Source organism: Eubalaena glacialis, chromosome 4, assembly GCF_028564815.1.
Source record: "Eubalaena glacialis isolate mEubGla1 chromosome 4, mEubGla1.1.hap2.+ XY, whole genome shotgun sequence".
Taxonomy (NCBI): domain Eukaryota; kingdom Metazoa; phylum Chordata; class Mammalia; order Artiodactyla; family Balaenidae; genus Eubalaena; species Eubalaena glacialis.
In genome coordinates, this window is record NC_083719.1 from 40,440,739 (window position 1) to 40,454,950 (window position 14,212).

The 14,212-nt window shown below is 41.9% G+C and overlaps 2 protein-coding genes and 1 long non-coding RNA gene across 6 annotated transcripts in view; 2 read left to right on the top strand and 1 right to left on the bottom strand.

Annotated features, from left to right (window-relative positions):
- LOC133090799 (uncharacterized) overlaps positions 1–11,388 on the bottom strand; it is a 303,518-nt gene extending 292,130 nt beyond the window's left edge. The window contains exons 1-3 of one of the 2 annotated variants that reach the window (XR_009700814.1): positions 10,843–11,388; positions 10,140–10,187; positions 2,422–2,610 (exon numbers count right to left, since the gene is read on the bottom strand). This is a non-coding gene — a long non-coding RNA (uncharacterized LOC133090799). Of the gene's footprint in view, positions 1–2,421; positions 2,611–10,139; positions 10,188–10,842 lie in introns of those variants that run through there. The other variant, XR_009700813.1, reaches the window with a different exon arrangement.
- The window catches only part of ITGA1 (integrin subunit alpha 1), a 216,502-nt gene that overhangs the window by 48,760 nt on the left and 153,530 nt on the right, over positions 1–14,212 (top strand). For 2 of the 3 annotated variants that reach the window (XM_061189244.1, XM_061189245.1), the window contains exon 1: positions 1,944–2,027. The exons of the other annotated variant lie outside the window; for it this stretch is intronic. In XM_061189244.1, coding sequence (XP_061045227.1) covers positions 1,967–2,027 — 61 coding nt within the window. In that variant the 5' untranslated portion in view covers positions 1,944–1,966. Of the gene's footprint in view, positions 1–1,943; positions 2,028–14,212 lie in introns of those variants that run through there. 3 annotated transcript variants of the gene reach the window in all.
- Positions 1,948–13,525, top strand: PELO (pelota mRNA surveillance and ribosome rescue factor). The gene is made up of 3 exons (XM_061189248.1): positions 1,948–2,027; positions 10,810–12,524; positions 12,814–13,525. Exons 2-3 carry the CDS (start codon positions 11,799–11,801, stop codon positions 13,243–13,245), a joined length of 1,158 nt encoding a protein of 385 aa, XP_061045231.1. The 5' UTR covers positions 1,948–2,027; positions 10,810–11,798; the 3' UTR covers positions 13,246–13,525.

Genomic DNA, 14,212 nt, shown 5'->3' on the forward strand with positions numbered 1-14,212 from the left:
GATGATATCAAGTTAATGAAGATGGGAGAGACTGGAAAGCCAAACTGGGGTAGTGAGGCACTGAATGCAGGCAAAGGAGCCCAAGTAAAGCCAAGTGGGACTGAACAGTGGCCCAACACAAGGCAATTTTTCCAGAGACTTATTTCTGCAATTTTGAAGATAGGACTAAGAAATGAAAATATGAGAGCTGGAAACAGGGGGAAACAGGGTTTTTAATATACTTACTAAGTAGTGAATCACTTCAAATTCATAAATTAGAAGAACAATTATTTGGCAGATAGGTCCTTTTCTGAGATTTGATGGCCTTCAACCTTTCACCTCTGCCCACCCTACTTCTGATCTTCATTAAACTTTTAAAATTTTGTCTTCTCCAACTTTTAGTCCCTGCAATCTTCTATTTGGCAATCTATTCAATCATCCTTGTGGTTTTTCTCTCTGCCCTTCCCTTGGATTCTCTGTACTGTGTCACCTGTACTGTGTTCCAGGCAATGAGTCCTCCTTTGGGTGGCACTCTTGTCCTGCCTAGCCCTAGACCTGCTAGACAGAAACCTTCAGTTAGTAATTAGTTGAATTGAATTGAACTGAATCGAATGGAGTTGCATAGAATTGAGTCCCTCCACCACCTGTAAACACAAATCCACTCATCCACTCCTTCCCCTTCTTTGAAATTCTCAAAACCACTAAAACACAGCTGATTTAAAAACAGCAAGTATTCGGTGAAGCTAACATGTAGATGTGGCTCTTGACTCAAAGGATGTACAACTCACCAGACAAGGGAAGCACTGCAAACTCCTAAGTGGCCTGGGTCTCCCAGGGAGGGGGGTCCAAGCCCCAGCGTTTTGACGGGCCAACTTACCTTCCCAATTCTCAGTTCCCTAGAGTAGTGGGAGCGAGGAAGGAGGGAGTAACATGCAACCGACTTAACGCACTCTTACTTATAAAAGTCTGTAGCAGCAAGAAATAAAACAGTGCCCTAAATTCTTTATTAGATTCAACTTCCAGTGTACAAACATCCTAATTCAGATTAAACAAAATTGCCCACACACATTCCATTTCTAACGAGACTGTTTTCCTCCCTTCCTTCCCCTCCCGCTTCCCTCTTGCATTTCTTTCTTTTGTGTTTTCCCCCAATCTTGGTTCTCCTTCCCCCCAGCTTATCAGTCTTCCCAAAGAAAAGCCTCCCTGTGACCACGAATCGCCATAAAGGAAGGAAACCCTCCATAAGTGAAAGCCAAGCCCTCAGCGGGGCGTGTCGGGGTGGACGCCCCCACCCACTTTTAGTGTGAGAAGGCTGGACAGCGAAGTTCAAGTGTCCACAGGAGAGGCACGGGGGTAACCAGATCTGCTCTCTTGCATAGACGGACCGATCCCTTCTGCGCAATCGGACCCCAGGAAAGCAGCCTCCCCTTAAGGGCCTAGGAGCCTGGCACTTTGAAAGTGCCCTCCGTGCCCAGACCCGGGGAGAAGTGAGGGGTGCGAAGGCGGAGCCACTAGGCTGGAGCCACCCTCCCGAAGGTCCGGCCCTCGGCTGCGTCCCTACTACCTTAGGGAGTTGGCGCGGGGAGCGGAATCACCCTCTCAATGAAAGGCAGATGTCCCTTTAAGGTTTGCTTCGCAGCTCGTGGACTTTAGCCTAAACAAGGACCCGCGAAGCTGGCTTTATTTGTCCATGTCTCGGACAGAGCCTGGGAGGCTGCCAGTGGGATTTCAGAGCCCGAGAGTGCGAACGGCGGGGAGATGTGGCAATCCCTCTGGGATGCGAGAAGCGTGAAGCGAACTTAGAGGGGCTGGTCGAAAACACAGGAAATCGCTGTGCTGCTCCCAGGCGCCGGGGCCAACGGGGCTAGCGACTGAGACCCACGGCGGCGTGCGGAGTGGCCCAGAGCAACGCGGCTCCAGCGCGTGGTTTCGCCGAGTCCTTCCCTCCGATCCAGCGCGTCCCCAGGGCGCTGCGGCCGCTCCAGCTATGGCCCCCCGGCGCCGCGCCAGCCCAGGGGTCGCTGTCGCCTGCTGCTGGCTCCTCACCGGTGAGTGACCCTGCTTATCTCTGAGCATCTCCTGCGCTCGAGACTCGAGACTAGGGGCTTAAAATGGGGAGGGAGGCATGCAGAGCTTCGGCCCTGAGGGGAGAACGGAGCGCGGATCCACTTTCCGGCGTTCCAGGTAGTCTGGGCAGGTTGGAGTACAGAAAGCAGTTTCTGCGTTTGGGTTTTGTTATGAATTACTTTTGATGTCGTTTCAAAACCTTCCACCCCAACGTTAGGCGGGAGCGGAGCTGAAAACTTTACAAGGTGGAACTGACTTTTCAAATTAAAGTTGTTTTGACAATATACGTGGTATTTTAGGACTTTGCTGATAGCTTCCACCTTCCTTTTCTTTTCTTTTTTCTTTTTCTTTTTTTTTTTCTTTTTGAGGGAGGTAACTATCGGGCACCTGATTTATATGCAAAGTTCCTACCCTCAGGTTGCTCAAGAGTGGGTATTATTCATTTTCTTGCTGTCAAGTTCTCAAGATATTTTCTGCTACAAAACGAGGAAAGGGAAGAATGCAAGGTAAAGGTGCCTCTTGTCTCGAAATGATGTTTCTGTGTTAACACCCAGGAGAAGGAACCTATTGAAATTGAGGAAGGAATAGTGAACATTTACTTTGTAAATATCACACAGCCGACTAAATTTTTAAATGCAAAATATAGTATTGTTACTTGTGCATAAATAGATATCTTTCAGGAGAGACTTAAACACAGTGGAGATGCAAAGTTACGTTCAATTTAGAAAAAAGGTTGAATTGTAGCATTTTCTAAGATTTTCCAAATGATTAACCTGTGGTCAGATCTTTTTTACCAGTTACTGACTGAGAGGGAAAAGTTGCAAGGGTGAAATAAAGAGAAGGCAGATAGGGTGAAGCTTTGTGTGAAAAGGGCCAATAATCCAAACAGTGGCAACTTCTGAAACAATTTACAGCCAGTGAATGGTTGACCTTATCAGCCACTGTCACTACCCTTTACATGTGTTTGACCTATGACTCCTCTCCAGCTCAAATTTTTTGGAGGTTGTTTGCATTTTTTTCTTGTTGTTGTGCAAAATATGAATGGTTTACTAACTACTCAAGTTGTACTTTTTTCATTTTACTAAATAAGCAGTCACTAATGCAGAAATGATCAAACGAGGTCTGCATATCCTCTAAAAAGATAAGAATGAAACTTGAAAAAACAGAAACAAATTATAATTTCTTATACATATATATATATTTTTTAAATTCAACTACTTTATTTCCCCATGCCTAAAACAGCCACAAGTTGTATACTGTGGGTTTTCTGCAATTGTTGGGGGTAATAAACCTTGCTAAATCCAAGAAGGAACTTAAAGGAAAATAATGCATACACGTTTCTAAATTACATTTAATTCTCTTTTGTGTGTGTATATATGTATTATATCTATATCTATACACATATTATTCAATCATATTGAAATTTAGAGTTTAAAGTTATTATCTCAGAATCAACAGGTTCCTTATATGTGCTATATTTATGCCATTTCACAACATAATAAGGATCTGAAATTTGACTTCTTCCTTTCCTTTGCTGGTTACCCTGTCAGTCATCATGTTGTCAGCTTCCTAACAAACTTCTCATCAATTCATAGAGTCCACAACTAATCTGGGGTCTTATCACCATACCCACCCTTGCACAGTACTGCAGAACTCATCATCCTGTCTTCATTCTGAACTTAACCTCTAATTCATCTTCCTAATACATAATTTTCATTATACCTTGGTCTTTAGTCAAAAACCTTTGGTGGTTCTTTGTTGTCTTTCAGATAAAATCCAAAATTCTCAACTGACCTTTCAGGGTCTGCCCTAATCCAGCACCCTCTGTCTCCTACTATGCCTCTATCAGTTTCCTACTGCTGTTGTAACAAATTGCCACAGATTTACTGGCTTAAAACAAGACAAATTTACTATCTTACAGTTATGTGGGTCAGAAGCCTCACTAGGCTAAAATCAAGATGCAAGCAGGACTGCATTTCTTCTGGAGGCTCTAGGGGAGAATCCATTTCCATGCCTTTTCCAGATTCTAGAGGCAACCTGCATTCCTTGGCATGCAGCTCCACCTTTCATCTTCAAAGCCAGCAAAGTAGCATCTTCAAATCTTTTCCTGTGACTCTGCTTCATCATCACATCTCCTTCTCTGACTCTGACCTTATTTCCTTCCTCCTATTAAAATCCTAATTACTTTGGGCTCACCTGAATAATCCAGGATAATCTCCCCATATCAAGATTCTTAATATAATCGTATCTGCCAAATCCCTTTTGCCATATAAGGTAATATATTTGCAGGTCCAGGGATTAGGAAATGAAGATATTTGAGAGACCACTGTTCTGCCTACCAAAACCTCTGAACATAAACTGCCCATGATAGCCAGTCCCATTTCCTTATTTCCCCCTAATCCTCATGCTCATCTTACTACTGCGCATGGAATCTTGTTTTCTGCATCTAGAAGAGCACTCCACCCTTCTTTCTTACCACCCCCTGCCATCTAAACAAACTCTCCCCAGTCTTCAAAGCTGGGTTTACATCCCAACAACCACCTACCCAATAAACCGTCCCAGTAAACTTCCCATTATATTTAGAACTGCCTTGTATTAGCATTTCCCAACATTTAAAAATGATTCATCAAGAAAGATGCCCTTCTCTAAGTCCAAAGCCTTTATTGTTATTTTTTTTTAAGCTTTTTTAAAAAAATTAATTTATTTTATTTTATTTATTTTTGGTTGTGTTGGGTCTTTGTTGCTGTGTACGGGCTTTCTCTAGTTGCGGCGAGCGGGGGCTACTCTTCGCTGCGGTGCACAGGCTTCTCATTGCGGTGGCTTCTCTTGTCGCGGAGCACGGGCTTTAGGTGTGTGGGCTTCAGTAGTTGTGGCTCGCGGGCTCAGTAGTTGTGGCTCACAGGCTCTAGAGCGCAGGCTCAGTAGTTGTGGTGCACGGGCTTAGTTGCTCCACAGCATGTGGGATCTTCCCGGACCAGGGCTCAAACCCGTGTCCTCTGAATTGGCAGGTGGATTATTAACCACTGCGCCACCAGGGAAGCCCTTTATTGTTATTTTATATATGTCAAAGTCCCAGCAAAAAAACTAGTGGCATATATAAAGGATTTAACTGCAGAAAATTAAATCAAGGGACTGCTGGCAGAAGCATATAAAGGAACTGACAAAAGATGGCTGGAGCACGTAGAATGAGCAATAGTAGAAAGAAAGTACCTGAAGCAACATGAGAAGAAAAGCCATTGCCGTTCCTAGGCCTGAGAAGGCAGCAGTGTCAGCTTGACTGTGAACTGTGGCTATGGGAGGGGGACCACTGGACAGGAGCTGTGGCCATAAGAAGAAGAATACAGCTAGTGCCAAAGTTGAAGCATAGCAGGGAGAAAGCAGGGGAAATGAATACCCCTGCTTTTCCTTCTACCCCCTAATGCCTTGCCCGGCCATCCATTGGCCATGTCCAAATGGCAGAATTCAAACTCCCAGGGGACAAGGGTCAAGACAAACAATAACAGAGAAAAACTAGCACAACTTATTGCTGAAAGGCACATATTTTCTGAGAATGTATTAGATAAGAGGCCCTGTGCCAAGAACTTTGCACACATTACATTTTAATCTCAAAAAAGGGAAAATTCTGGAACTATTAGCCATATTTTAGAGATGAACAAACCAAAATACTAAGAGGCTAATTTGACCAAAGTCACCCAATTAATAAACCGCAAAGCCTGTACTCAATTCAGATCTCTCATGCTCTGAAATAATATACCAGGCTGTCTAAATGTAAGTCCATTTCTCTCTTGCTCAGCCCTCTAAATGTTAAATCCAAGCATAATTGTCTAAAAGACTTTGATAAGGATCTAATTAATGGTGAAGTGAGTCTGTTATTTCCATGACTTTTAGGTATATAGTGAAATTAGATGATGTCTCTCCCTACATTAATTGTAACTCAAATAAGACTACTATCTCTGGTTATTAAGAATACAAATATAGAATTATCCCTAATTGAGTTATATATCTTTCCTCCCTAGAAACATTTTAGTTAGCCTGAAAGCAGGAGTCTTCTTTTGTGACATTTTTCACAGGCAAGATTTCCTATTCTAAAAGAAGTGAGCTAATGGCTGGATACGGAAGGAAGTCAGCCACTCACCCATAACAAAGGAATGACCTCCAATGACACACAATGGAAGACAGTGAAAATATTTAAGTCATTATGATGTCTGTAAAGGCAGCAATAAATTCATAGGACTTTTGTTTGTTTGCTTAATAAGTAGGCAGTGACAGTAGCAATAAAATATATATGCCAAACTAGTTTGCCTATTTTTCTTCCTTGCTGTCATGATGCTATTTTGATGCATGAGCTCTTGGACCACAACTTATAACTGTGGATCTTACTTCCTTAGATGGATGTTCCTCTACCTGTGTTCCAGCACCTCAACCCAACAAACTTCCCACTAGATGTAGAACTTGCTGAATTTTAATATGCCCCTTAAGTATTTTATAAAATAAAGGAGCTCATGTTTTAAATATATTCAGAAAACTAGGCATCAAAATGCTATTCTTTACCTACACTGCTCTTCTGTGGTATGAAATACAAAATAGTGTATCTGAATTCATGTTAGGAAATTGAGATGAAAGATATTTGGAACTGTTGTCACAATGCTAAAGTCAGAATACGCTGCCTATTCAGAGTGGTCTGTGACTGGAGAATTGTATTCGCTCTCGAAGCAAGTACAGTAGAGTATCAACAGATGTAAATGAGCTGAATATATTCTCATCCTCATGATTATTGAGCTTCTTTCAGCTCCTCTATTGTGCCAGCTCCTCTGAAGTCTCCAGGCTTTTGCATAAGCAGTTACACTGCTACTGATCCTCAAGTCCCCATATGAATGTGATTTCCAAGAACCCACTGGAGTAGACTGGACCCCCTCCCCCAGAGATTTGTATGCCCTTAGCACTTTTGCTTCTATAATACACCACATATTAAAATTAAACATCTAATTGTCTGTTTTCCCAGCTCGCTGTATGCTCTGTGAGGATAGGGTCTTTGTTTATTATCTCTACCATCTTAGAATAATAGTCACTTGAAAATTTGTTATTGAACGAGTCACAAAAGACTAGACTACAGACAAACTCATAAAATACTTAAGGGGTCAGGTGGTCTCTTTTAATTATATCCCCACCTGGAATATTTCCATCTACCCATATTTATATCTAACTGAATGGAAGACACCATCAATTGAATGATGCACCGTTATTTGATGCACTATTAAGAAAGAAAAGTACTGCCAATCCAATTATAATTGCTAAACGGTTAGATGCCTCCAAGTTTCAAGAGATGTTGAAATGTGGGAAAATATACATCTGAAAATTATAATAAATAACATGCAGTATACCTACATGCAATTTTCTATCACATTTCTTTGTACTTTTAAAACATGCACATAAGATTTCAGACACACTCCTTCTAGGTACAAAGCTGTGAACATTGTCCCCCTTCTCAGTTCTCTTCCAGAGCCAAATCTGTACCTAATTCAGGGGATAATTGCTCCTCTGGCACCAGCAACCTCACCAGATCCCAAGAGCAGAGCTTCCTCTGAATACTCTCCCTTTAAAAAGGAAGCTTCAGGAGGAGAAAGGTGACAATAAAGTAATAAAAAAATGTTCCAGGTCATAGGATCAATAACGCTAGTTTTGGCAAGCTCTAACATCTCTAATATTCTATCATATTGGTGGTTAGAGCTAGGGCCATGTATATTTGAAGGGACCTAATTTTGATCTAACGTCTTCTATAACTTAAAAGGAAGATGAAAAAGTCAACTAAATCTTAAAAGGAGATTACAATATAAGTACTGGTTAGTATTAAGAATTCATTTTATGTGCAAAAGCATTAATATTGTTTTATCCAAATGTAGAGCTCTATAAACAAATTAAGTGAGAAATCTGATTTGAAAAATCATTATAATTCAAATATTAAAAGGAGTGAAGACATATGCTTTTTTCTATGAACTATCTGAGATCTGCTGAAATAAACGTAAATTCTTAAATTTAAATAGGACACTCAAATCAATCACATTAGAACTTCAGATGATTAAGATGAATGGTCTGCATATTTTATTATAAATCCTATACTATTAATACAAATTACAGTGTACTTTCAAAATTTTCTTATTAACTATATACTTTTAGTTTGCCAAGTACTACAGTTAGAAAATGCATGGGTATTGACCAGTTCCTAAAATTACATATTTTATTGTAATATTTTTAATAAAATGATCCTGTACTGTATAGAGATTCATACAAACAGGAACACCCACACACACACACTTTTGTTGATAAAATTATTTATTTGGTAGGAGCTTTGTATTGTTCTGTGACGATTGCAAGTAAGTATTTTTAATCACAGGAACTTAGATAGTAAGTGAGTACAGCAAGTTCCTTTAAAAAAAAAAACAAAATAACAAACAACACCTTTCCCTTTTCCCTTTCACCATTTTGCCTGAATTAGCTGAATAACCCTCCCTGTTGACCACTAACTTTGCCTGTGGAGGTCACATAGGCATCTTTGTACAATCTAAGGTTAGCACATTCTCTCTAAATAAACTATTGCTATTATCACTGGATATTTATAATCAGAGTGCTGGCTAAACCAAGTATAATAAAACTAATTGTCATTTCCAAACCAAGTATAATTTTCCAAACCAAGTATAATAAAACTAATTGTCATCATACATTATTTTTGAACATTTTAAGACCTTTTCCTCGTTAAGATGTGTTTAAAAATTAATCATTTTCTTATCTATGCATGGATTATCTCAAAAAACTGAAATAGGTTTACAGAAACTTACTTTAAGAGTAATCTTCTTTTTAAATTGTTAGTAACATTATAAAACCGAATGTGACTTCTTAATTTTAAGATATCAGTGATAGACAAATCAAAAACTCTGAATTAAAGGAGAAATAAAGCTTGTAAAGCCATGTCTTGGAAGCCTTGAATGCCAGGGAATTTGGATTTTAATTAATAGGGAATGAGAACCCCAAATAACTCAAAAGTGTAACGACTGATCTAGAAAGACTAAGTTATAACACAAAATCTAGGAGAAAAACACCTGATCATTCAACAACAAGCTCAAGTTACTAAAAAGAAAATTCTGTTACAGACGTTTCAGATTAAATAATAATTCTGTGAAAAGTTTTGTAGTATGTTCAATCACTGAAGCACATTTATATTTAAAAAGACAGCCCAAAGCAGTGTGCCTCATAATTAAAACAAACAAACAAAAGAACCACAGAATCAACAGTCTATGGGGGTCTCCCATAGATTTTCAATGTAGAAATATGTGTGTATTTTTCTAAAGTAGAATATTAGATCTTTCTCAAGAATTACAACGGTGACCTAGGCTGAGCAAAAGGAATATTACGTTGAAAAGAATATAAGGACTGTTTTAAAGTAATAAAAGAGCAAGGAAGGGACCTTCCTTTCAAATGCCCTAGGTTGGTTCCTAAGCTGTGAGTCTTTGTTTAACTGGCAAAGGTGAGAGTTAAGGGGAAATGGCAGTGGGTAATAGCACATAATCTTTGGGGTTGCAGAGATGATTTCAAGCATCCATAAATGTAGAATTGTGTCAGTGGAAAGAGAGAGTGTGGAATTAAGCAGGCCTGGATTTGAATGCTGGTTATGTGATCTTCAATACATTTAACTTCTCTGTAATTCATTTTCTTCACCTATGTATGAGGTTAACAAATATTTACCTTACAGGCAAGGCCTAGAAAAAGCATAGGAAAATACCTGGTGAATATTCAGTAAGTGATAGCTTTTCAGTAAAAACCTAACATTTATCAAGGTCCCTGTGTGCCTATCACTGTGATTCTGTGGTTTTCGATCCTTGGCAGATTTTTCAAGAGGGGGATGATTATACTTAGGTGATCAAGGAGTATCTCAAAGCATCTCCTCCTTTCCCTCTCTCCCTCTCTCTCTCTCTCTGTCCCACACACACACACACACACACACACACACACACATTCACTCTACCAGTTAAGAATTCTTCTAGCTTAACAAGCACCTTTTAAAAAGATACATGTCCTTTGGAGACACAAGCCATACTCACACTTCAGTGTGATCAGTTCCTTGCTCAGTGAAAAGCTGCTGGGTTCTCCTGGAAGTAGAAGAAGGCAGTCTGAGTTAGGAACTTTGGGAGGGCACTCAGTATGATAGGAAGGTGGGGAAGGAAGGAGGTACAGAAAGAGAAGGAGGGAGAAGAGAGGCCACAAAATATTGGTTCTACTTTGCACTAGAGCTTTGGAGGGGACCTATGTATCCCCTGACAATCTCTGAGGAAGTTAATTGAGATTTGAGTATCAAGACTTGTGCCAACATCAGATTGCTCCCTTTCATCCCTGTCTCACCAGTTCAGGATGGTAAGCTTCCCTTTAAATGCCAAACGCAATAAGATAGGAAGGCGAATGGGGAAGATTTGTGCCCTCTTCTCTCCAACCCATCTTAACTCCCAAGAAAACTTTGGTAGGCTTTTTCTATTCACTGGTCCTTTTAAGAGGCAATCCCCACTTCCCAAACTCCCCCGCCTCTCCTTACCCCCCAAAATGTTAAGTGATGTAAGGTTTTTCTTACCAATGAATTCTGTAGCTATTCAATCAAGGTCGGTCATAGTAAACAGTCCTTCCCCACTTCCCCAGTCCTCAGCTCTCAGCTCAGCTTTGACAGTGAAGATCCCATTCTAAACTACTGAGACCCAATTCCCCCCCGTAAACGTTTCACAGGCTACTGAGCTGCGGAAAGCTGAGTCTGCCAACCTTGGATTCTGGGATTCTCAGGACATCAGATCAAGCAACTGAGAGGTCCATCCAGGGGTAAATTCCACAGATGGTTTCTTCTTTCTCTGGGATCAATGTTCTAACATCTGGGTTAATCAGATCATGCAGACTTGGTTAATTAAGCGCGGAAAACAGCTGGGCACGTTACTCAAGGCCCAGACGCACCATGACCAGTCGTTCTTAAGAAACAGCTTCTGGACAGACCAGCTCCAAAAAGCGTGTGGCGTCTGAGTGCGGATAAGGCAGGAGCAAAGCGGGCCGTGGTTTGGACCTTGGGGCCAAGTCTGCACTTTTCAGAGTTCCTTTTACTTTTCCGTAAGTTTTGAAATTGCATTTACCCGGAGGGAGAAGGTGTAGCGTGGCAACCGCACACAGCTGAAAAATATATATATATTTGCACTCACAAACTCCCCAGATTCTTCACAAACAGGGGTGGAAGAGAAAACTTAGGACGTCCAAGTTCAGCATTAATAGGAAGGAGTCGCCACCAAACATTCCGTACACTTTCCTTGGGTGGTTTATTCTCCGAGAAACACCTCCCGGCTTAGTGCGCCTGCGCACGCGCAAGCTGCGGCCCCGCCTCCCCTTTGGGGACGTAAAACGTGCGCCGGGAGGCAGGACGTGGGTTGCGCATGCGCCCTCACTGCATCGGCCTCGGTCTGTACGGCCGCAGGAACCGCGGAGGAGGTGTTCGCCGGTGTCTCTTGCGCCGGTTCGACGCGGCGCGCCCCGAGACCACGAAAAGGAAGGGCTAGAGTAAGTGTTCCCCCTGGCCGCTAGAGTCATATAGAAAGTGTTTCCTTCCCGCCAGGCATAGTGCCTGTAGGAACCGGACCCCGCCCCCTTCCCGGTCTAAACTTTCCCCTCCTTACCCCTTTCCTTGTGGAGATCCCCCTCGGTTCCTCTTGTTCTGGCAGTGAGCCCCTGCCAAGATCATGAAGCTCGTGAGGAAGGACATTGAGAAAGACAATGCGGGCCAGGTGACCCTGGTTCCCGAGGAACCTGAGGACATGTGGCACACCTACAATCTAGTGCAGGTGGGCGACAGCTTGCGCGCCTCCACCATCCGCAAGGTACAGACGGAGTCCTCTACGGGCAGCGTAGGGAGCAACCGGGTCCGCACTACCCTCACTCTCTGCGTGGAGGCCATCGACTTCGACTCTCAAGCCTGCCAGCTGCGGGTCAAGGGGACCAACATCCAGGAGAATGAGTATGTCAAGATGGGGGCTTACCACACCATCGAGCTGGAGCCCAACCGCCAGTTCACCCTGGCCAAGAAGCAGTGGGACAGTGTGGTTCTGGAGCGCATCGAGCAAGCCTGTGACCCAGCCTGGAGCGCAGATGTAGCGGCTGTGGTGATGCAGGAAGGCCTCGCCCATATCTGCTTAGTCACTCCCAGCATGACTCTCACTCGGGCCAAGGTGGAAGTGAACATCCCTAGGAAACGGAAAGGCAACTGCTCCCAGCACGACCGGGCCTTGGAGCGGTTCTATGAACAGGTGGTCCAGGCCATCCAGCGCCACATACACTTCGATGTTGTAAAGTGCGTCCTGGTGGCCAGCCCAGGATTTGTGAGGGAGCAGTTCTGCGACTACATGTTTCAACAAGCAGTGAAGATGGACAACAAAGTGCTCCTGGAAAACCGGTCCAAATTCCTTCAGGTAAAACAGTCTTACCCAGGGATAATTAAGAATGGGCAGAGGGGTTTGTGTAAACGACTCCTAAAGTTTTAGAACTAGGAAAAGTACAAAAGGAGGAATGTTTAACTTGACTGGGACTGTTAAGTGAGATCATGAAATGAAAAGAGACTAGCAAATTGATATAGTAAACTTGGCTTAAATTCTTAAACATATAAAGCCTTACCAGTGCTTTTGGCTTGAGGTCATTGTGGGCTGTTTAATGGGTACTCTAAGAGATTCTTTTGTCTAACTTTTATAATTGTGATTCTAGGTACATGCCTCCTCTGGACACAAGTACTCCCTGAAAGAGGCCCTTTGTGACCCTACAGTAGCTAGCCGCCTTTCAGACACTAAAGCTGCTGGGGAAGTAAAAGCCTTGGATGACTTCTATAAAATGTTACAACATGAACCTGACCGAGCTTTTTATGGACTCAAGCAGGTGGAGAAGGCCAATGAGGCCATGGCAGTTGACACGTTGCTCATCAGCGATGAGCTCTTCAGGCACCAGGATGTAGCCACACGGAGCCGGTACGTGCGGCTGGTGGACAGTGTGAAGGAGAACACAGGCTCTGTTAGGATCTTCTCCAGTCTTCATGTGTCTGGGGAGCAGCTCAGCCAGTTGACTGGGATAGCTGCCATTCTCCGCTTCCCTGTCCCTGAACTCTCTGACCAAGAGGATGAGTCCAGTTCTGAAGAAGATTAATGATTGGAACTAATAATCGAGACAACCTGTGTCTCACTCCTTCACTGTTACATTTTCTCAGCATCCTTGTGACAGAAAGCTGCAAAAGTGGCACTTTGTGATTCTTACAGGGGTTTCTCATGTATTTGGTCACACTAGGTGATTTGTGGTTGGCAGGACATGTATTCAAACTGAACAATAAAAGGAAATAATCTCCATGTATTACCATCTTTATTAATTGGGATAATTTTATTTCAGAATTATGAGTTATTCGCAGTACTTAGAAACATTTTGTATATTTAAAACGAATGCCTGTATATTCTTTGGAATAGACTGTAAAATCCCATACTGCATGCTTTGAGGTAGTTTTCCTTAGGAAAAGCTTTTTAATATCTCATCTTCAGTTTACATTGTTTATTTTAATTCGGCATGGTGTTCTTACACTGGTTTTCTTAATGACCCTTTTCTCCCCATTTCCCCCACATTCCATTTTCTTTTAATTTTTAAATTTACTTGCTATTTTAAATGATAGCTAAATAATTAGAAGACTTTTCTTGAGGACAACTTTAAAATGTGTTTTTCTTAAGAGACTTGTTAAACCAATCATGTTAAAAGTAATAAGGTGGGGCTTTTTTTTGCTTTAGAACTAATTATAATTGCTTCAGAGGAGCACTTAATTAGTTATTTTTAGGTCATAGAGCTTTGGTCTGCTAAGGATTCTCAGGATAATCTATTTAAGGTGCCTTTATTTTTAAAATGAGGCTAAGGTATGTGATTTGCTTATGGGCTATTAGTGGCAAACCTAGAAGTAGTCCCCAGTCTGGACTTGAGTTCTTTGCACTGCTACACTATTTATGTATTTATTTTTTGGCTTATCATAGTTAAATACTTCATGCTACCTTGAATTTGTATTTGCTTTTACATTCTTAATGGACTTTCTCTATGCCCTGTTTTAGGGGTGAGAAAGCCTGTTCAGAAAGTTTAAGTC